Consider the following 24,065-nt stretch of genomic DNA (forward strand, 5'->3'; position numbering starts at 1 on the left):
AATCGCGTCAGACAGGTAAGTTTCTTGGTAGACTCTTTCGATATATTGCAAAAAATATGAAATGGTGCACGACGGGTTCTCAAGTCCTTACCAGAACTATGTTTTCACTTTAATTCAAAAAATTAAATGACGCTCGTTTTTGTGAAGATTCGAAATTCAGAAGATCCGTCATTGCGAAAATTCGTAATTCCGATACATTTGCAATAATTAAATGTTCGTTATTGCCAAATAAGAAAAATACAGGTTCGTTATTTCGAAGGTTCGATTATTCGACAACGAAATAAGGTCAAAATAGTTTTCCTGCTAGATTCAACATTTAAAATGTTATTTTAAAAGTTTGATGCAACACTTCAAAAAATGCTGTCACTCCTTGGCCCTTTTAAATGTTGATTCAACATTTGCGTTTTTAGAGTGTATAACATTACACAAAATATCGAAAAATGGAGGGACCCACTAAAAAGGCAATGCTTGTAGAATGTGGGGCCCCTCAGGTACAGATTGTCAATAGAAAATGAACTGATGCAAAAAGGGGAAAAACTGGGAATAAAGTCAGATAAAAAAAAAAAGTCTGGAAGCCCAATAAGAAGACAGAGTAACAGACAGACACACATACACAGGCGAATGGACATTAAACGAGACTGGGACGATAAAACTTATAAAGGGGGACTTAAATACAAGACAGAACGAGACAAGACTGTCATAATAGGAAGACACTACAACGGACAGAAAGACAAAACAGATCCAGCGATCCTCGACAGAACTATATCGAAAAATAATGGGATGCGTGGAAAGGATACGGAAATATGGAAAAATAGAGAGAAATAGATGCGGAAGTAATACAAGTAGAATCGAATCTACTCTGTAAGTGTCTCAGGACAACAGTGACGAGAAAATATGTGACAGTATATCATTGGTGATCAAAATTCTTCGAAAAGAAATTAAAATGAGCCAACAGGCTGATTCAATTCTGTAGGAACATAACATTGCAATAAGAAAGACTTTAATCTCCTCTTAAATGAAAATAAAGAGGGTGCATTTTTTATGTCATTATTCAGAAATTCCAATAAGTTGGGCCAGTATAGATAAGTGTGTTCTTAGCAAGAATTATTCGTAAAAGAGGTAAGTGAAATTCATTGGAACGTCGAGTGGGATAGTCATGGAATGATTGATTTCTTTGAAACATAGAATCGAATATGGAGGGGGGTGAGTTGTTGCTGTACGTATACATAAATTGCCCCAAATTAAATAAATACAAATCTTTAATTTTTAGCAGCTTATTAGCGGCAAATAACATATTTCAGTTGCAGGGTATGAATAGATAACTATACACGTGCACGGAGTAAAATGTAATGTGACAAGGTATACCTTGTGAGCTCTTTTTTCATTTCTTAAAAACACTTTATGCATTGCTCACTTTCAGCCCTGATGACTTTGAAAAGACTGAGGCTACTGCTTCAAGATTCAGTTGAGTCCTAGGCCCGAATGGAATGCGCTAATCAAATAAGCAAAATTTCACTTTAACATGATAATCCCTTTATTTCGGTTGCTTTGGAGTTTAGCACCTAGATTTTTGTTCCATTAAATTGCACAGACCACAGCCTGATGAAATTAGGCATTTTAATAAACTCTAAACTTCAAGACTCTTTCCTCAGTTAAAACAATTTCGTATAGTGAGTACTTTATTTCGGTTATGTTTTAGATAATAAAAAGGTTAGGAAAGTCTAGTTACACTGACCTACTGTAAATATATCTAAAGCTTACAGTCTGCTCTTTCAGAATCTGCCATTAGACTAAAAAGCCATGTCTGACGACTTTTTGGTGGTTTATGGTGCATGCTCACATATACATTACCTTCCGATGAGCCGATGATGCCACGCCATTTTGGGTAAACCAGTACAATCGGCACCCTGCACACAAAGGTAATAATTTAGATTTTGGTAGGTTGACAATAGAGTACAGAAGAAATTATGTCACACCCTTTCGTTAAAGCTATAGTTGGAATCAGGTGCGAGCACGGGTATATCATCAATAGTGTTCACAGGATATTCTACCAAGGTGCCATTGTTTAGAACCAGTTTCTATAGCGATAAATGGCTACGACATCATACTTTGGTACCCAATGGCATCGATAAGTGAAAGAAAAAAAATAATATGCAGACATATGCAGCCATGTATACATTCAATTGCAAAGTCTATTATCACCCCCTGCAGCTATATACAGTGTTTAATAAAGTCAGAAATGTCCATAACGTATTTTCGATGTTCTGTGACGGAGAACAGATTGCAAACTTAAGTTCAATATAACTTTGATAAAAAGAAATAAATAGGGTGGCAGAAGTGTGGTCTGTAATATTGAATATAATCTATAATTGGACGTAATGGAATTATAAATTCGAGTAGGAATACATTGATTTAGATGGAACCTGGTAAATTTGTAAATGTAAAACAATTGTTTTTTATGCAAATGTGAGAAACATGTAGTTGAATCTACTAAAATGGGTTACAAAATCAGTCATAAATTAGAGGCTTTCAGGGTTACCCCTTATATACAATGACACATGACAGTAAAGGGATACTCAGAGATATTTTACCCTTACATGAACAAACAATGAATAGTAGAAACAGTTGAAAAAACAACAACAAATGATTAAGATTCTGAGACCTGACCACTGCTGATTTCTGTAGGAAGAATCTAGATATGTTATAGGCAAATCGCTTCGAAGCCATCGCGTCGCCATCGTACTATAAGCACATTGTCCATACACTTCTGTATGGATTGGAGTTCACGATTTTCCTGATCTTGGTGGCAGTCTCTGCTGCAAAGTGCGTACAAATTCCTATAGAGTGTACCTGGTAAGATGGCGGTGTGCCTGGTAAGATGGCGGCTCGGCAGCTTTACTTGTCTGTACAGCGTAAATATGCCAGTGAGGTTTCCCGATACTTCCCATAGTGATTAGTGGACCTTTGACCTCATGACCCCAAACTTTCACCAGAGAATCTTAATTGTGTAATACATGTATACACTAGGTTTCAAGATAATATCTTCAGGCATTGCATAGATATGGGGGAAATAGTGAAATTTTAAGCATTTGACCTTGACCTTTTAACCTTTGACCTTGAGCATGCACACCCAAAAGTTGATAGGCACAACTTCACCTCCTAATACACATACATGCCAAGTTTCGTTAGGATACCTCAAAAGGTTTTTTAGTTACGCTGTCCACAAAATTAATTACGGACGGAAGGACGGACGGAAGGACGGACGGAAGGACGGACGGACGGACGGACGGACGGACAACCCGAAAACATCATGCCTCCGGCACCACTTCGTGGCGGAGGCATAAAGAATTGCAACAAGATCAGAATAAGATATTCACAGTTGTGAAAAACCTGTGCAAAACATATAAAGAAACATCAAACTATCTGGTGCTTAGATATTTGTGTGCAAAACATGAGAGAGAACATTGAATGTAAGCAGCAAAGAGATAAGCTGCGAAATATTGGGTACTACATGCTCATGATGTGCGCTCCGCGTACATGTACAATTTGTGCAATATTTTCAGATTCTGGAGCTTGCAACATGCTCAAATTTCAAATTGTGGACCATTCTCAGTTACATTGATCTTTTCGTCTTTGCTGAAAGAAAATCAGGCTCTCAATCTCAATAATAAATTTCTGTAGCACACGGCGACAGTTTCCATAAATTTCTATTTAGTACTATTTCACACTACTTTCATATTATTTGTATCTCATACTAGCGATAATGTCTGAGCAGACTTTTCACTTCTTATAAAGCCTTGGCTATTCGACGAGTCATTTCTTTTATATCAAAGATTCTTTGTACATACAAAAGAAAGAATAGAATGAATTAAGAATGAACATTCAAATACAAATCATACTTTCGTTACTGACGAAAATATTCCTCAAGTGAGCATTGGGTCCCACGTCTCTTATAGTAGTCACGTTCTGCTTAGCATGGGGGTAAAGAGCTTCGATGGCGAACCCGTTAGTCCAGTACAGACGACTGTCACCCATGCAAAACATAAAAAGAAAAAGACAAGTTACATTAAGAGATAGAGAGAGAAAAAAAAATGTTTAAATGACGAACGCATGACGATACTTGAAGTGTAGACTGCATTGTAATCCGTCTAATACTGTGCTCAAGGCGCTGGGAAAGGTCGTCTGACTCATAGAAAATACAACAATTATAGTATACACCATTATACCAGAGCTGAACATTAACTTCTTTTCTCTGGAGGCCCCTTTGGGCCACTGTATTATTGAATCTGATGTGTTGGTTTAAATATGTTATTGTTTTGTTTTGTTTTGTTTTGTTTTGTTTTAGTCAGGAAATGTTTCCTCTTTTGGATAACATTAAATCTGTAATAAGATTATGTTGGGTGGATTTAATGAAATTTATTGGTAGCCTATTTTGGTAGTTCTGCATAATCGAATGAGTGCTTAGAGTTAATAACAACAATAATAATAATAATAGTAGAAAGATTAAGTGAGAATTTACCTGTTTGAAATTTGATCTTTATTTTACGAGGGAGTTGTAGGAAGAGAATACATTGAGAGACCCGCTTTGCGCATGCAAGCGCACGCAAATGAAAGATTATGGAGAACTTAGCCTCAAGTTTGAAAACTTTGGGAGGGACAGGAGGGAATGTATTTCCTTCCACCAACTCCCTCGTAAAATAAAGATCAAATTTCAAACAGGTAAGTTCTCAATTAATCTTTCTATTTTACTTCTGGAGTCTCCAAAAGAGACTACATTGAGATTTTGAAGCCCAACAGCCATATTTGACTCTATGAAATGTCATTTACCAAATGGGTAAATTGTTTATCTTTTGTGGTCATTTCTTCAGAAGAGCAGTTGTGAGACACTTGCTCCCATCATCGAGCAAGGGTTTGCTGTAGAACCTTCTGAAAGTCTTTTCATTAATTGTCCAGCCTGCCTTCTCAGGGATGGACGAAACTGGCAAGTCTGCTCTCTGTGCAGCTGACGTCGCAGCTGCTCTTGTTGAGTAAGCCTTATATTTTGAAGTGTCGATTCCTGCCGCTGCCATAACATCTTTGATCCACCGGGAGATGGTTTGCGATGTTACTTTCGCGTGGGGCCTGCGAAAGCTAATAAAGAGCCGACGCTCTTGACCTCGAATTTCCTCGGTCCTCCTCATGTAGGCTTTGACGTAGTTGACAACGCATAATCGACAATCTGGTGGTAGGCTCTCATGGCCAGTGTGAAGCCAGCATTTCCCGGTCTATTTCGTTTCAGAAGCTCGCTGAAATGAAATGTAACTGATGATCCCTTGAGTATCATGTTGTCCAAATTCAGGAGCTGTAACGACTGTGCTCTCTGTGTTGAGATGAGAGCCATGAGCATGCATAGCGTTTTTTGTGAGATCTCGTAGGTTCAGTACATTTGCCGGCGACAGCTTTCTGAGATAGCAAAACACAATATTTACATCCCAAGTATCTACATAGCGAGGTCTTGGGGTTCGGAGATGGAAAACTCCCGTCATGTATCTTAAAAATCAGTATGTTGTTCTCAACTGTAGAGGCACCATCCTCAAGAACTACGAATGATGCTAGCGCATTTCTTGCTGTGTTTAGTGCATTGTTTTCAAAACTTCCTGCATGAAAATGCTCACAAGAAATTCTAAAACAAGGAAAAGTAGAAATTACGCGGTGCGTAATATATGTCCCCGCCGGAAGTAGCATTTTGTAGCAAATGTACAATACAGGTCAAAAATCAAGGTCAAAGGTCAAAGAAGTCAAAGGTCAAAATTCTGTGTAGAAGTTCTGAATCCCTCACCTGGTGCCACCACATACAGCAAACGGAATTGAAATCGGGTTAGAAATGGCGAAGGAGTAGCATTTTGTAGCAAAATGTACAATACAGGTAAAAAATCAAGGTCAAAGGTCAAAGAAGTCAAAGGTCAAAATTCTGTGTAGAAGTTTTGAAGCCCTCACCTAATGCCATCACATAGAGCAAACGGAATCGAAATCGGGTTAGAAATGGCGAAGGAGTAGCATTTTGTAGCAAAATGTACAATACAGGTCAAAAATCAAGGTCAAAGGTCAAAGAAGTCAAAGGTCAAAATTCTATGTAGAAGTTTTGAAGCCCTCACCTAGTGCCATCACATAAAGCAAACGGAATCGAAATCGGGTTAGAAATGGCGAAGGAGTAGCATTTTGTAGCAAAATATACAATACAGGTCAAAAATCAAGGTCAAAGGTCAAAGAAGTCAAAAGTCAAAATTCTGTGTAGAAGTTTTGAAGCCCTCACCTAGTGCCATCATATAAAGCAAACGGAATCGAAATCGGGTTAGAAATGGCGAAGGAGTAGCATTTTGTAGCAAAATATACAATATAGGTCAAAGGTCAAGGTCAAAGGTCACGACTGAAATTCTGTGTAGAAGTTTCAAAGCTCCAATGTAGTGCTATCATATAAGGCAAACAGAATCAAAATTGGCTTATAAATGACAGAGAAGTAGCAAATTGAAGATTTTGATCACACACGGACGCACACACGGACGGACGGACGGACGGACGGACACACGGACACACACACGTACGGAGCCCGTTTCATAGTCCCCTGCTCGAACTCGTTCGGCGGGGACAACAAACTGAACACTAGAGTGAAGATGGCTTTTCTTCTTACTCTTGCAAAAATCTTTCCACTTCCTTATGTACACACAGCATTGTTTCTGGGTAGAGGCTCTCCATGAAGCGGCCAAAATGTCCACAATTTCCTTCTTTAGTCCTGTCCTTTCGAAGGGCTGCCGCATAACCTGTCACAGAGAAGATCAATTCGATCAAAAACGGGATGTGGTTCATGTGTTTCAGGTTGTGTTATAGGTTCATACTCCTTGTAATCAGCAGCGCTTCACCCTTTAACATCCTTTTCAGCTTTGGAAACCATGGCTGTGTGGACCAATTTGGCACTACCATTATACCTTCAGCTCTATCTGTCCTAATTTTTTGAAGACATCTTGGGATGACACAGAATGGGGGAAAGGCATAGCAATCGAATTCTCCCTAATCCAACGTAAATGCATCTAAGGCTTCTACATTTGGGTCTGGCAACCAAGTGACATACCTTTCTAGTTGGTTGTTTAATCTGGAAGCAAAGAGATCAATGTCTGGAAGCCCAAAACTGAAACTAGTTTGTTAAAGGCTTGCTTGTTAAACATCCATTCATTTCGGTCACTGAACTTTCTAGACCTGTTGTTTGCCTCAGTATTCTCACTCCCTGGTAGGTGTGCTGCAGTAACCCAAATATTGCGTTCCATGCACCACCTCAGATGTCTCTAGTTGCACTGTCACAGTCCTTAGATTTAATACCTCCCATGTTATTCAAATAAGCAACTGCTGTTGTGTTATCTGACCTAAGGAGGACATGAACATCTTGTAATGAAGAACAAAAGGACTTCAGTCCAAACCCGGCTGCCAATGTTTCCAGGTAATTGATATCATTATTTCTAGCCCTTTTCATTTCCAGATCATTCCACCTGCCTCCTGTTTCCATGGACAGATTTGTGGCTCCCCAACCTAGCCCACTAGCGTCTGTACGCAGCTCAAGTGTAGGTCTGTTACGCTTAATAGGTGCACATTCCTCAGTGACATGATCAATCCATCATTTAAGCTCTTCTTTCCCTTCTAATGACAGCTTCATAGGTCTGTCAAAATGGCCTTTGTTAGCTTTAAGGGCAGCAATTTTGTCACACTCTAGGCATCTGCGTAGAAAAGAGGGCCATGTTGGACTCCAGGGAAAATAGCTATTATCTTCCCGATGACATGTGACACCTATCTGATTGTGGGTCTAGAACTGTCAAGCAAATCTGAACAAACTGTGACAATGTCCTGCATTTTCTCTTCTGGCAGGGATATAGTCATATCACCCGCGTGCAGCTTAAACCCTAGGAATGTGAGCTCTTGTTGGGGTTCTAGCATAGATTTCTCTTCGTGGACTACGATTCCTAGTTCAGAGAGGAGATTAGTGGTTGCATGTACAGCCTCCTTTGCTTGTTCTATTGACTCTCCAATAATGAGAGTATCATCAAGGTAGCCTAATACTATGTGCCCGGTTTCTCTCAGTGTAGCGAAAACAGGTTTCATGAGCTTGGTAAAAAGTCTGGGCGCTGTGCTGAGCCCATTTGGTAAGACTTTGAACCTGTAAAATTTCCCATTCCATGGAGATTTCAATAATTTTCTGTCAATTGGGATGGAGTAGTAAGCATCTCGAAGGTCAAATCTGACGTCGGACACCCCCATTTTTCTTGGGTCGTGAGAAAATGTTGGAGAGAAATTCTCCTTCTTCATGACCACACTCTTCAATAACGTTCTTAGTCAGTAAGCTTGCGATCTCTCTGTCAATACAAGTTGAATCGTGTTGGTTTAGTTTGTATTGAATGAATGGCCTATCCCTCCTAGGGGGCCTACATGCTTCTTCAAACTCAATTTTGTAACCCCTGATTGCTGCCAAAATAAATGGATCAGCTGTGATTTGGCACCATCGCGTGTAAAAAAGCCTCACTCGACCTCCGACTGCCACGGGGGCTTTCAATGGAATACATTGTGCACATGTACATTGGGGACTGCAGGTATGAACATGATATGAATCGAAACTACCTACCTCTTTGGGTATGCTGGCAGTTATCTCGTGAGCTGCATTGAAGGCCTGTGCTGAGGAGCCTGTTAAGGGGGGGCGGCTCGTTGTGCGAGGTGTGGTGGCTGCTTGCTGTGACCCCACTGTGGGCGCTGACCTTAAAAAAGGCCTGCTACTACCGCCGACTGTTGGTCTGTGTGTTGAAGCAGCTGAACTTGCAGTCCAGCCGGCGCTTCTGTATTGTCGCTTGGAGAAAGCTGCTCCCCTGTACAGGTGGTACGTACTTGACTGCTGCCGCGACATTGGATTTCTCATCACCCCTGATGCAGCTTTCTGTAACTGTTTGAGATCTTTCATTCTCTTTCCCAATTAATCAATCCCCGAAGAGGAATTTAGTGACAGGAGTGGAAGGTTTGCAAAGATGAGAGTAAGAGGCTGCCATGTCCGGCTTGATAAGCTGGGGGCGCGGTGGCATAGTGGATAAGACTCCCGACTCCCGACGGGAGGACCCGAGTTCGAATCCCGCCCATTGCATACGTCCTTGTACAAGATGTTTTTTACCCACTGTGTCCCTCTAGGTGTACCTGGTACCGCTAGGGTAATAATAATAGCAGGGCCCTCGGGTAGAGCAGTGGCAACACTGAAGAGGCTACCCTGGGTAAATAAGACCTTATTATCATTATTATTATAAGCTCTTTCCTCAACGAGTTGAGTTCAAAGCTGGCATTGCACAGCAACGCCAATGCGTCCTGCTGTGTGTCAGTCAGCCGAGGTGATTTGAAGGACTGTAGCGCACTTAGGCCTTCATCAGCGACTTCTGCACGCGCTGTAACTGAAGGCCGTGTTACACCTTTCCGGACAAGCTTTGCGTACGACTTGCGAAGAACAATTTTTACTACCCGGAGGTCCCCGCTGATGACCCGCACATGACAGTACCTAGCACGTATCTCATCCGTAGTCGCCCGGAGGTGTGCACGTTAATCTTTTTACCCGCAACTATGTTTAGGCCCTGTCACACCTTTCCAGGCAAGTTACGCGGGCTTGTTGAGTGTACGGATTTTCCAGCATGCCGGACATTCCTGAGGGCGGAAAAGGATTTGAGCGAGTCAGTGCATGTATCTTACTTGCTGGACGCGTTCTACTTAAATTCTACTTGCGAGTATACTGTGTGACCTTTGTACCAGTCGCATGGGGGCTGACAACTCAGCGAAGGAATTCCTCTGAAGGAATGGCCGAAGTCTCACAGAATGTCATTATCTTGGCTGCATACGGGACTGCGAAGTACCTGCGTGGGAGTTGCCTGCGAGGTGCCGCCGCTAGGGCCTCCTACTGGCGTTCTGCGTGGACCTCTCCGGGCATTCCCGCGACTCACCCGGAAAAAAAAAAAAAAAAAAAAAAAAAAAACATTTGGTCATACTCAAAACTTGGCTGCGGTTAAATCGGACTTGCATGCGCACCTCCGGGCAACTACAGGCGAGATACGCGCTAGGTCCTGTCAGGTGCGAACCAACTACGGAGAGCTCCGGGTAGCAAATTCGTTTCCCCGCAAGTCAAGCCGCCAAACTTCCCCAGATGTGGTATGACAAGGCCTTGAGCATGCTCAAAACTTGTTCCGAGTGAGTCGTGGGGGTTCGCTCGCAGAGGTACACGCAGAACACCAGTATGAGACCCTTACCAGCAGCACCTCCCAGGCAACTCCAACGCAGCTACATCTCAGCACCTGTAAGTCGCTCGTAACAGAAAACGGATCGGTTTCAAAGCTCTCACGTTGGTCACACGGAATACACGCAAGCAGAAGGTAAGTAGTACGTGTCTAGTAGGTAAGAAACAGGTGCGAAACTCGCAAACATTCTTGTCCGCCCGCGGAAAATTTTCCTGCATGCGGAAAATCTCTCCTCGCAACAAGACCGGTTAGCTTGCCCGGAAAGGTGTGACACGGCCTTTAGCATCTCTACTGCTTGTGAGTTGCGGTAGGTTATCCCGGATCGGGCCGTTCACCTTCGGTGTAGCGAGGTAAATGCAGTTGCTCGGGGCTGGGTACTTAGACGCCGTCTCTTCCAGCACTTTTTCTTCTAGCGGGTGGCTGATGAGGTAAGTACTAGAGCTGGCTATGTCTTCGTCTACCGGTTGCCCCATATCACCCGGCTTAGCAAATTTTGCTGCGAGAACGGGAACTTCTTGTATGACGTCTGCCGCGTCTGATCGATCGCGCAAAATCGCCTTCTTCCCTGTTGGCCTTTTCTCCCTTGTCACGCGCGTGCGGCTCCCCGCACTGTTGAAAATCTGTTTCCATAGGAACTTCACACGCCCCGCGGCGCTCTGCGCCTCATCGTACGCCACAAAATGGCGCGATGCCGGTTTCGGCGTGGAGCTTACAATGGGCAGCGCGTCGACTACTTTGCTGAGGAGACTTTCCAGCTTCGTAAGTCTGTCCTGAACATCCGAGGACTTATCGGCCATCTTTGGGCCCCGCTTTATGACGGCAGATTGCGGCGCTTTACCCGCCATGTTAGTACCGGAACAAGTATCCGACTTTGCGGATTTCTTTTTGGGCTTGTGTTTTTTGTCTGTCGGAGAGGAACGTTCTTCGCAAACGTTAATGGTTTCCGCTGAGCCGGGCTCAGCCGGATGATGCAGCTGCTATGCCTCCATCACGATATTTAGCCACCGCGTGACTTTCGTGGAATGAAACAGAAAGAGCTGTGCTTGCCGCCTTGCTAAGTAAAGCACCGCAAATAAGATCGTAGCACGATCTAGGAAGACTGTGAAAATTTAAATTCCACTAACTACTGGTTTCCAGGACCGTTTATGCCGCGAAAACGCGATAAAAGACGGATAATTCGACTACGATAGGGAAATTACTTCCAAATACAGTACACGTGCGTAGAAATGTTTTAAATCAAAGCATAAAAAAGTACCTCGGCAGCCATGAGTTACTAAATCACTTTTAAAATCCATTAATAAGAAAAATAAACTGTTTCGTAAATATCGTAAAGTACCCACTGTTATGAATAAGTCCCGATATACTCGGTATCGTAATATCCTTACCTCTTCATTACGGTTAGCCAAACGGATGTATTTCATGAATCAATTCGATAAATGCAAATATGATGTGAAGGGTACGTGGAGGGTGATAAATCAGGCGTTGAAATGTAATACTGACAATAATGCTCCTAGTTATATTCAAGAGGATGATGCTCGTATTGACGACCCCATAGACATAGTTGAAGTTTTTAATGATTACTTTGTACACATTGGCCCAAATCTGGCTGGCAAAATCCCTTCAGCGCACCAGGAATTTCACTCTTTTATGGATAATAGGAATGTGGCATCTTTATTTTTTGTACCGATTGTTGAAGATGAAATAATAAAGATTGTTGATAGATTAAATAACAAAAAAAGTTCGGGATACGATGGAATCACAAATTTTTTGGTAAAAAACGTGATTCATGAAATAATTTCACCCCTTACTTTTATTTTGAATCAATCCTTATCTAGTGGTAAAGTTCCTTGTAAAATGAAAGTAGCCAGAGTTGTTCCCATTTTTAAAAAAGGGCGAAAAGATTTTGTTAATAATTATCGTCCTATTTCCCTTTTAACTTCCTTTTCAAAGATACTCGAAAGACTTGTGTATAAACGTACCCTTAATTTTCTTCTTCAGTCAAAAATATTTACTGATTCTCAATTTGGATTTCGCAAAAAACATAGTACAACTCACGCATTACTCAAGTTTATTGAAAAGATAGCTCATGCTATAGATGATGTATCTCATACTGTTGGTGTTTTTCTTGATTTTTCAAAGGCGTTTGATACAATAGATCATGATATTTTACTTTATAAATTAAATCATTACGGAATTCGGGGTAAGGCGCTAGAATGGTTTTCTGATTATCTGACAAATATAAAACAATTTGTAAGTATCCACGGTCACGATTCCAAACCTAAGTTAATTTCTTGCGGGGTTCCTCAGGGTTCCCTGTTAGATCCACTTCTTTTTATTTTGTATATCAACGATATTCAAAACTCATCTAAGATCCTTTCCTTCGTTTGTTTTGCAGACGATACAAATTTGTTCTTTTCTCATCCAAATCCTGATGAACTTATAAACATAATAAATGAAGAACTTGTTTCTGTTCAATCTTGGATTTTTGCAAACAAACTTTCCTTAAACATTGAAAAAACTGTAGTACCTATTTCTGTCAAGATCAACAACATTGATTTGTCACAGGTCAACAGTACAAAATTTTTGGGTCTTTACATTGATAGTGATTTATCTTGGAGAACCCATGTTGGTTATTTAAGTAGAATTATTGCTAGAAATACAGGGGTTCTAAACAAACTTAGTTATTATTTTCCATGTAATATTCTACAGAGTATATATTCAACTTTGATATCTCCCTATCTTAATTATGGGATTCTGGCGTGGGGAAATGCTTCTAAAAATCTTATCGATTTGTTATTTATTGTGCAAAAACGCGCTATTAGAATTGTAAACCACGCTGGATATTTATCGCATACGAATTAACTTTTTATGAGCAATAAAATTTTGAAAATTCCTGAGTTATTTTCTTACAACGTTTGCCTGTTTATGTTTAAATTCTCAACTGGCCAATTACCAGATGCATTTTCCAAAATGTTCACAAGAAACTATACAGTTCATGATTATCCAACCCGCCAACGTTATGCGTATCACTTTCCACGTACCCGAGCAATTTTTGCGAAAAAAAAAAAAAAAAAAACTATCATGTTCACTGGACCTAAGTACTGGAATGAACTCCCTACGGAACTTACAAGCTGCACCACTTTAACCTCATTCAAACGAACATTAAAACAATATCTTTTGAGCAGCTACGGCATGCATATTGTATAGTACATGTTGCTCAGTATTTCCTCCCTTGTCTATCTTATTTATCTTCTAGTAGTAGTCCGACGGGATCCTAACCATGTACATTATTATTCTTCGATCAGTCTGCCTGTTGCGCTCTCTAAGTTTTTATTGTTACACTCGATTGTTGGAATTCTTGCGCGTGGCAGCTGTCTGTTACCATGGTCACACGGCCTGCATGGTTTAGGACCCCGCTGGAATTTGACACCTGAGCTCCATTGTCCTTGTGTGTATATTTTATATTCACGACAAAATTCTTTTAGCCCACCTTCCATTTATGTATTTATGCCAAACTGTTACGTCATCATCTATACCTCCACACCCACTTAAATCCTTACAATCTCAGTCTTTGTTCTCTCAATGTCCTTACTTGTAGTAGGTTATAGTTGCAACATGTGACCTTTCAGTGTTTTATTCTGTATTTTATATAGCAACATTTGATTTGATCTTGTTCGTTTTAATCGGATCCCCCAATTATAGTATGGTCTAAAAATATCTGTACTTATGCTTCCCCAATCTGATTTTACCACGGGACCTGCGGCTCTATACAAGCTTGCTTTTACGCAGGCCCCATCATATTTTTCGCATTATAATCTCAGTTTAACTCGCATGTATACAGACCTTGTGTATACATGTACCAAGACAAACTTTTGAACATTCCGGTGGAGTTCTATTTCGAATTATGTTCTGTATAGATTTCGTATCAATTTACTTTATATTGTGATATATGTGAGAAATATGAAAGTAAATTGAAATGAAAAAATTGAAATGATAAAAACGATATGACTGCGCGTGCGCAAAACGGGTCTCTCAATGTAGTCTCTTTCGGAGACTCCAGAAGTAAAATAATATATACTATATATATATATATATATATATATATATATATACATAATTATTAGAAGAATGAGCCTCAAATACGCCAACTGTAGATCCAACAAGAAGATTTTTATTCACAAAATTTTCGACCCGCTTCGGGTGCAGTGTATACTGAGTGTATACTAGGGCAATCACAGTGAGCAAGGTTTTTGTGAATAAAAACCTTCTTGTTGGATCTAGAGATGGCGTATTTGAGACTCATTCTTCTTAAAATTATATCAACATTCGAAGTCCAACACGTGGGAAATTCCAAGATTAACATATAACGTATATATATATATATATATATATATACAGTGGGCAGGTAATAACCTAGGATTGTTTATTACATACTTTGATTTGTGAAGAAATAAAGTATGTTCTACACACGGACGCATGTTAGCACATTGCACTAGTACTGGTAAGTACTGGCGCATGAAGACCAGTTTTTCACAAACTGTCTATCTAATGTATAGCAATCAGATACAGATCGATCTAGATGGAAAGTTCCAATGTACTGACGAAGTTGTAATGTATATAATACTGGAAAATTCATTTCCTATTATACCACATAAGTATTGCCCTAACTGTGTATATTTTGAATAATAGCGTACACATTATGGTTTACTGGATACGCTGCTTACTGTGAATAGCAAATAATATGCCCCGCTACAGGTTTACTTTTCTTTTTTTCAAGCTGAAGTACAATGTAGTGGTTGCAGTTAGCGGTTTTTTTTTTTTTTTTTCCAGCTTGAGACTGTAGATCACGCACATTCAAATTTTAAACAAGTATTCATTACATTCAGTTGATTACCATATGGATTGGTGGCAGTAGTGCAACGTACTAGCATAAGGAAATTAATTTAATTAGACGTAATAAAGTTCCATCTTTCAGTCTCTCTCTCTCTCTCTCCTAAACCCCCCCCCCCTAAAAAAAAAAAAAAAAAATAGGCCTATACAGATATCATTTTTTTTTTAATCAGCACAGGATGCACAAATGTTATGTACTTCGTGTGAAATTATGCTTTACCGATAATTTCTAAGCCTTCCCATAAAACTGGTCGATCGCCCACTAAATAGACACTTTTTTTTATTACTTATTATTTTTTTCTCAATATTCTGCCGCTTCCTGAGTCTGGTATTGTCCTTTCAGACATCTGTGATTATTATCCTGCATTTACCAAAGTCTCAATTAGGTCAATTCCCAAGCAAAATGATTATCAGAAACGCCGTAAGATTACATCAAATAATCTTACCACTTTGCAAAATAGCTTAAAAGATATATAATGTATTTGTCTTTTGTACATAATTAGTACCTATCTTAATTTGTCTAACGATTATTTCACGAAAATTATTACTTCTAAAATTGATGATTATTTTCCGTTCTGTAGCAGGAAACATAGTTACAAAAGAACTCTAAGACTCCCGTAGATAACCCAGTCTCTAACATGATCAATTGACAGAAAAAAAGCAAGTTATTATCTTTTTTTCTGTCAACTGATCGTGTTAGAGAACAAATTTTGTTCTATGAGTATAGATGCAACCCAACTGACAAAACTATAGACAGACAAACATATGTGACCTCTAAAAATACGCTTATTGTGGATACAAAAGATACAATTTTGTGTCAACCACATGACTATTATATAAATCATATCAAAATACTTGGAAAATAATTTTCAAAATATATATATCTTATGTGTCTAGTATTTTAGAAATACGATAGGGTATCGCCTTAAGGAATGCACCCGCTAGCATGGATGAAATTTTTTATTTCTTTTCACTGGTGGAGAAAAAAAAAAATCAGAAAATGTCCCTCCATCTAATGAAGTGTTTCATGATTTTTGAGACATATTCAATCCTAAACTACACTTTAGGACCCCATACATGTAATATTGAAGGAATTCGAAAGAAGCGAAAAGCCAATTTTGTGATTGAATTGAAAATTATTTGTTGAAAAATATAATTCTTCAAATAATAGATCCCTTAGTACACATTATTAATATATCCCTCACGACTGGACTTGTACCAGACAATATGAGGATTGCTAAAGTTATTCTTATTAGAGGTGGGCTATGGAGGGTGACATTTTCAAAACATGCTCATCACACCTTTAATAGTTTGATGACTTTTTGCCTACTGACACCATTTTTGAAAAAAAAAAAAGAACGAAAAAAAATGCGAAATCCAGGGTGCCCCGGCCGAAACGGTAAGAAATCCAAGATGGCCGCCGTTTCGGCTTTAAAAAGACATTTTTGGCTATAACTCGGCTGTTTTGGGGTTTACTGTGATGATTTTGGTGTCTAACCCCATGTTTTAGGGGTCAAGGAAGTGGGTTATAATGATAATTTAAGAGCTCTTGAAGCGCAGTAGAATATATAGACATAGTTTCTGCGCTCAATGAATTATTTATTAACAGTGTAAAACCTTTTTTCCCATATTTACGGTTAAATTTTCCTTGTCCTTTACCCCTACCCCAACTGCCATTTTTTGCACTGTATTTTTTACATATCATGTTAACTACCATACTCTTAATAACAAGTTCTAGCTATCAATTTGCTGTTTTCTACTGACGATACAGCAAGAAATATACAAATAACTTGCATTATACACAAGTGTCATGCCGATAGTGGAATGTGGCTGGTGCATTCAGAATGCATAGTAACTATGGAACCAGTGCTTATACTGTATCTGCCTTATAGTGCCAATTAACATTTGGTCATAAGAACTTAACAATAGTCAAAGTGTACAGTTTACAGTTCTACTGTAGGTGAACAAATTTGTAAAATGACTTGAATAAGCATGTATGAATTTATACCAATTGTGCAGCACAAAGATGATGTTTTGACTGGATGGTGTACATTTTATCTGCCGTTTTGCTTAGAATTAAGAATGTATTTTTACCATAAGTCAGTCATCTTTCCTCTCTTAGCCTAGTTTTGGTGTTTCACTATCACCACTTGGTCCTTTATTTCTCATGCATGCTTTTCCCTACTATGTATAATAATTGCAGTACTTCCACAAAGCAATAGAGTCCTCAGGTTTGATGGGAAATCTGATATAATTTGGGTAATTCAATTAATTCTATGACAAGCAAATGCTATGTACAATGTATGTTCCTTAGCATCATGGTAATCACCATCTCACTCTCGGTTACAGCTCGTTATTCCGAAGGTTCGTTATTCCGAAGCCTCTTTAGTCCGAAGATTCGTTATTCCGAATGTTCATTGTTCCGAATATCAGTTTCGGATTAACGAATCTTCGGAATAACGAACCTTCGGAATAACGCCACAAATGTTCGGATTAACGAACCTCTTTTCATTTTCTGATCAACGAACCTCTAGGTAAAGGGAATCTGTGTGTTTCGGATTAACGACCCTTCTTAATAACGACCCTTCGGAATAGCGAATCTTCGGAATAACGAACAGCACCCCTCACTCTCTGTGACTGAAAGTGCCTATTCAAAGCTGAGGTAATTAATGCCTTTTGACTTTATTTCCAGTTCTCTTTTCCAATTCCAAAATGTGGTCCAAGCACAACAATCAGTTAGAGTATGTGCATAGGCTGTCTGTTACAGGAATGTAAAACATGGGGAAGCCCATAACAAATGTTGATGAGCTCAAAAAATGCCTGGATACTCAAGATCCCACCAAACTCAAAGCTACAATGTATTTTATGTAGAGAGTTGTCATACCACAGACTCATCAAATCCCATCAAGATTATTGTGTGCTCATACCAAATCTCTGAGGTGGAAATGAAGGTGAACTTGACTCCTCTAGGTCTCCTATAGACTAGAGGAGAGTCTAATAATCTCCATCACTGCCCCTGAGCTGCCTACTGTTCAATGGTGAATGCATTTAATCTAAAGTGAAAGGGATAGTATAGTTTTGGTTGAGACCTAATTTCAGGTTTCTAACATTTTTTGGTGAGATAATGAGAAACCTCTCATGAAATATGAAAGAGCATGTAATTCTATGAGGAATTCAACGTTTATTTGATGAAAATTGGTTTTGAAATGGCTGAGATATCCAAAAAAGAGTGATTCCAATAAAGTGTGGGACCCACACTTTATCACGATCGCTTTGTTTTACTTTGTTTTTGGATGTTTCAGTCGTTCCAAACCCGATTTATATCAAATAAACTTTGAATTCCTCTTAAAATGGTATGCTCTGTACTATATCATAAGTGTTTTCTTGGTATCTCGCAAAAAGTTAAAAGCCCAATTCTCATCTCCACCAATACTGTACCATCCCTTGAACCAATGGCATCACAAAACCAGCTGCCCATTCCAACCTTGAAGAAACTGTTGATAGTGAACTGGGCATCACTGAATTCTGCATTGTGATATGGGATTACAAAGGTGCATGAAACTGGTACCTTGGTATGTGTTGAGACCTGAAGCATGAGGCATATGAAATCGAGTACATGGAAAAAATCAAAAGGGACAAATCAGCATCAGCACTGGTAATGGCCAAAGCAAGCTGATGTACAGACAGCACTGCTGATGCAGATTCTTCCATGTAATGTAATTGGCTCATGGGATACATCATCCAGTCCAAGCATTACCTCTGTGCTGGACAAATGGCATCTGAATCATAGAAGGCTTATTCAAGTCATTTTACAATCAAATTTGTGCATCTACAGTAAAAATGTACACTACAGGTCTAATGACCAAATGTTAATTAGCACTACAAAGCACATACAGTTGAAGCACTGGCTTCACAGTTTAAAATGCCATGCATACTGAATGCACCAGCCACATACTGGTATGTGCATGACACAAACATGTATAATGTAATTTGTAAATTATTTGTACATTTCTTGCTGTATCGTTGGTAGAAAACACCAGATTGATAACTAGAAATGTTATTAAGAGTATGGTAGTTAACATGACTTGAAAAAAAAAATTGCAGACAAAAGTGCACAAAATGGCGGTTGGGGTAGGGGTAAAGGAGAAGGGAAGTTTAACCCTAAATAAGGGAAAAAAGGTTAGTATCATGTGGAAGATTAGGCTTTACACTAAAACTATCTTTATAATCCATTTCCTTGACCTCTAAAACATGGGGTTAGACACCAAACCCATCACAATAAAGCAAAAATTAGCTGAATTATAGTCAAAAATATCTTTTTTTAAGCCAAAACGGCGGCCATCTTGGATTTTTTATGATTTCGGCCGGGACACCCTGGATTTCGCTTTTTTTTTCATTCTTTTTTTCGAAAATGGTGTCAGTAGGCACAAAATCATCAAACTAAGGTGTGATGAGCATGTTCTGAAAATGTGACCTAGAATTGACCCTCTATAGCCCACCTCTATTCCTATATAAAAGAAAGCGAGAAGAACTATGTTATTAATCACAGACCTACCTATATCTTTATTAATTTCGATTGCTAAAATTTTTGAAAGAATTCCACATACCCGAGCCCGATTTTTTTAATCAGTAATACATTTACAATTTCACAATTTGGATTGAGAGAAAATCCCAATACTACACACGCCTAATTTACCTTCGTTGAGAAGGTTACGGATGCACTCGATACATGTTTCCATACAATAGACATCTTCCTGGACTTAATAAGGCGATTGATGAGATTAATCACGACATAGTTCTCTCCGAATTATCCCATTATGGCATACGTGAAAAAGCCTTGCAATGGTTCACGTTCACTAGTTACTTATCTAAGGGATCTCAATATGCACATGTTAACGGTTTGGATTCCCCAACGGGGGGGAAAAAAAAAAATGAATGTGACGTTCCATAAGGAAGTTTGCCAGGCTCATTGCTATTCATAGTTTATATTTATGATTTTTCATAGGTCTTCAGATAAACTCTCATATTCATTGTTTGCGGATGACTTCAATCTTTTTTGTTCTCACCATGCCACCAATTGATTAGTACGGTGAATTATGAATTAAACAATGTCACGCATGGATTTATGCAACTTAATTTTCACTGAATATTCAAGACAAAATATAAGTTTTTTTTCAGTGATTCCTTAGATAGATTGCCAAGTAATGTTGTATTCAACACTTTTTCCCACGAAGAAGTTATTTCAACTTATGATGAGTTAATAATGGTCAAATTATGAATCACGTGTATGGTGTGTGTTTGTAGATGCAGCTGTACATGTATTATACTTTTGAAATATAATGTTTGCATTTGAATTAACTTCATGACAATTCTATTCTTGTACAAATCGATTATGCTACTTTGCAATTATTTTGTATTATATGGATATGGAAACAATGAATGAAATGAAAATTAAATGACAACGATGCAAGTTAGAAGAGACTATATAGCGTATATTGTTAAAGGTCCTAAATAACCTTTGGGAGCAGTTATTTTACAAATGTTCAAGAGATCACATTTGATGCATATGTATAGGTTTGTTGTATCACAAAACATCCTACCATTTCAGTTTTTGCGATAAAGCCTAGAATATAAGGAGATATCACTATTGTTCTCATTAAATCATAACTGTAGACGATTTAGTCTGGCAGCATTTCTATTATTACTATTGTTCACATTTCGTATATTTAGCAATACTTAACACTGATTATGAGGATTCAAATTTGTGCAGTGGTTGCTTCTACCCAAACTCACATTTTGGGACTATTTTAAAGCACTAATGCTGGGTTTTTGTTTTATCTGCAAATGGTACATTATGCCTTTAAGGCATCGTGCGTCCTCCCATACCGAGTTGCAAAAATCTACACAGGTTCCGTTTTTTTTTTTTTGTTTTTTTTTTCAATTACAATCAAAGACATCATATTTTATGACGATTTTTTTGGCCATGCTGAATGTTAAACTTGCTCTTAACTTTTGGTATGAACATACAATTCTACGATGCCCATGACTACAAATCCACATGAGACTTGCGACGAGAGGACGTACATACACCATATTATATTTAGGGAGTCCTCTCTCTCTCTCTCTTTCAAATCGGAACTTCCCGACAATTCTGCCGCTGAGTGGTTGAATTTGTGATTGTGGTATACTGTATAATGGAAGCAGAAATGCAGGAGACCTAAGCATGCATGTTGCATCCACGTCGGGATAAAGTTATTCTTTTTGCGTGTTGTAAAATTCACGAAAATAAAAAAACCTGCTGAATGCATGGCGTATGCAGTATAGTTTCAACACTCACTCTATATTCAAGTCAAGAGCGAAAATCTGGTAAGATATCTGCTTCACAGTGATCCTCGGGGCGTTGGGATCCAGCGCAGATCGGTATAAGTCCGTGGTATTGTGCTCGACCCAATACACCAGCCGTTTACGCGTGTCGAGAGTGAATGTCGTGATCTCTGTCAGAGAGAAGAACGATTTAAGCCTTGTGGTAATTTGCTGCAAAGATTATCATCTAGAATTCATGAAATTGGGATTTTTGAAATTGTTTGTGGAGATTCAATGAATTTAGATAGTTCAAACTAATTTTACATTGAGACAGAATAGCTTGAGAATTCATTGAATTTGAACGAGTCAGAAAGAAATTTCCGATCTCATCACCAGCTGATATGAAAACGAGTCAGAGTCATTGAGGTCTTTGAAACATCTAAGATGGCGGCAAAAATAGATAAATATATAAAAGAATTTTTGACACTTCAAAATTTTCAGGAATTCATGAATGGCATCAACCAGACTAGGATTCAGCATCCTCGAAATAGGGTAAAACCATATATTTTTTTTTTATTGATTAATTCACTATCTATAAGGACATATTTAAATTGGTATTTACGTTTTTGGTGGCCATCTTTGGTATGAAAAATTACTCACTGATACAGGAGTTGCATCAACCAGATTCGGATTCAGCACCCTCGAAACAGGGTAAAACCATCACATTATTCTCAATTTTGTAAAATTTATACGGAAATACTTAATATTATAATCTCAATTTTTGGCGGCCATTTTGGATATCTCAAAAACGACTGGGATGCAAGAGTTCTTTTATCCAGATTCGGATTCACCACCTTCAAAATAGGGAAAGAATACCAATTTTTTTCACATTTTTCACTTTTCCAAGAAAATAACATGGGATTTCCATTCAAGGCGGCCGTCTTGACTATATCAAAATCCTCAAGAATGCAATATGTGTATACAGTTGCATTATCCAGATTCGGATTTAGCAACCTGGAAATGCGATAAAACTCATTTTTTGTGTCCAATTTTTCACCCTTTATAAATGAATATGTTTGAATTTCAGATTTTGGCGGCCATTTTCAGCAACTTCGAAATTGGGCAAAACCATCAAAAAACATCGGGCAGATGGTAAAACACGGTTAGGCCCAAAATCTGACTTTAACACCCAGACTTTAGCGAATAACAGGCTTCTGGAATTCTACTGCCGAGATAATTAATAAACAAAACAAACAAACAAACAAACAGACAAAAACACACCAAAATCAGATCACCTTCCCTTATTTATATATATATAAATATATATATATAATTTATTCCAATCAAAAGTGTAGAATATCTCAATTAACAGATTATAAAACTGAACCACGGAATTGTGACTTCTAGAAATTGGTGGTTGGAAACGTTGTATGCTTTGAATATCGATTATTGCAGAAAACCCCATAGCACTGTAGGCCTGCACACTGTCAGAAGTCCGTGGCGCAAAAACGAGAGCAGGATTGGCTTGGATTACTAGTACATGTATAACCTGTGCCGTAAGAGGTGAAAAAAAAAATCGTGGTGAAGTTTGTAAGGATGGTCACTAACGAGGGACTTACTGAGAATTAGATTGTCTTTGTAATTTGGCATTACAGAGGTAGGTAATTCAGACCTTTCCTCAAAATGATAAAACGGAAAAACTCTTCATGGTGGAGGAGGAAACAATAGGAAACATTTTCAGTGAATTCATTCTGAAGCTCAATAAATTTTAGCCGTCATTCTCGATAAAATTCATTTGATTTTGAATTTAAATTTGAAAAAGGGATCGCAATGTCGAGTTGCATGGGGTCGGTTTTTCATTTCCTTTCTCAAAAACTCATAGGATGTGTATAATGGAAGCATTTCATACATGATGATGGGGGACATTATTCTTCGACCATGCATGTTTCGTGACGTTTGCAAATGGGAATTTCATATATGACCCTCAAACAGAATGCGTTGGTTATGCTGGCTATAAACATATGATAGTTATGATATAACTTTATTAGAACACAGACAGAAGCTTTGCAAGTCGTGGCGGCGCTTTGTCGAATGATTCTTAAAATGTCTTCTCACGACTATCTAGCATCAAACATAATCAGAGTTTAATAGTCAGAACAGAGTTCTTAGCCTCATCATGTGTGGGTAAAATGAGGAGTAGAGTTTAGGAAAATAAAGAGAGTAATAACCTAGTAGAGAACTCTGTGTCAATTGAAATTTAGAGCCATTTGTGAGGAATCGCGAACGGCGTGCATTTCGTGAGATTTCCCAAGTGCCGTCCGCACGACGGACACTTAAAGGGGCATTCCGGACGATTTTCATAATTTCACATCATGAAGTACATAAATCAACAGCTCCATGTATAGATTGGAGGAATTTATTGTGGTCCTTGAGCAGAGAAACCAATAAATTGAAAATCTTCAACAAATTACACTGAACAGTCTTGATGACATCAGAGCCTCATATATTTCAGAAATGTAGCAGTGTAATTCCATTACAATACCGCTTGCTCAACAAGTTCACCTGTGAAAAATCTATGCATGCCTTCTTCTTTTG

At 38.7% G+C, this 24,065-nt stretch overlaps 1 protein-coding gene across 1 annotated transcript in view; it reads right to left on the bottom strand.

The window, feature by feature from the left end:
• The window catches only part of LOC140226545 (uncharacterized), a 125,202-nt gene that overhangs the window by 69,251 nt on the left and 31,886 nt on the right, over positions 1 to 24,065 (bottom strand). The window contains exons 4-6 of the mRNA XM_072306996.1: positions 21,505 to 21,661; positions 3,900 to 4,024; positions 1,852 to 1,907 (exon numbers count right to left, since the gene is read on the bottom strand). Of these exons, the coding sequence (XP_072163097.1) occupies positions 1,852 to 1,907; positions 3,900 to 4,024; positions 21,505 to 21,661 (338 nt within the window). The remainder of the gene's footprint in view (positions 1 to 1,851; positions 1,908 to 3,899; positions 4,025 to 21,504; positions 21,662 to 24,065) is intronic.

The sequence above is a fragment of the Diadema setosum genome, chromosome 3 (genome assembly GCF_964275005.1).
Source record: "Diadema setosum chromosome 3, eeDiaSeto1, whole genome shotgun sequence".
NCBI classification, from domain to species: domain Eukaryota; kingdom Metazoa; phylum Echinodermata; class Echinoidea; order Diadematoida; family Diadematidae; genus Diadema; species Diadema setosum.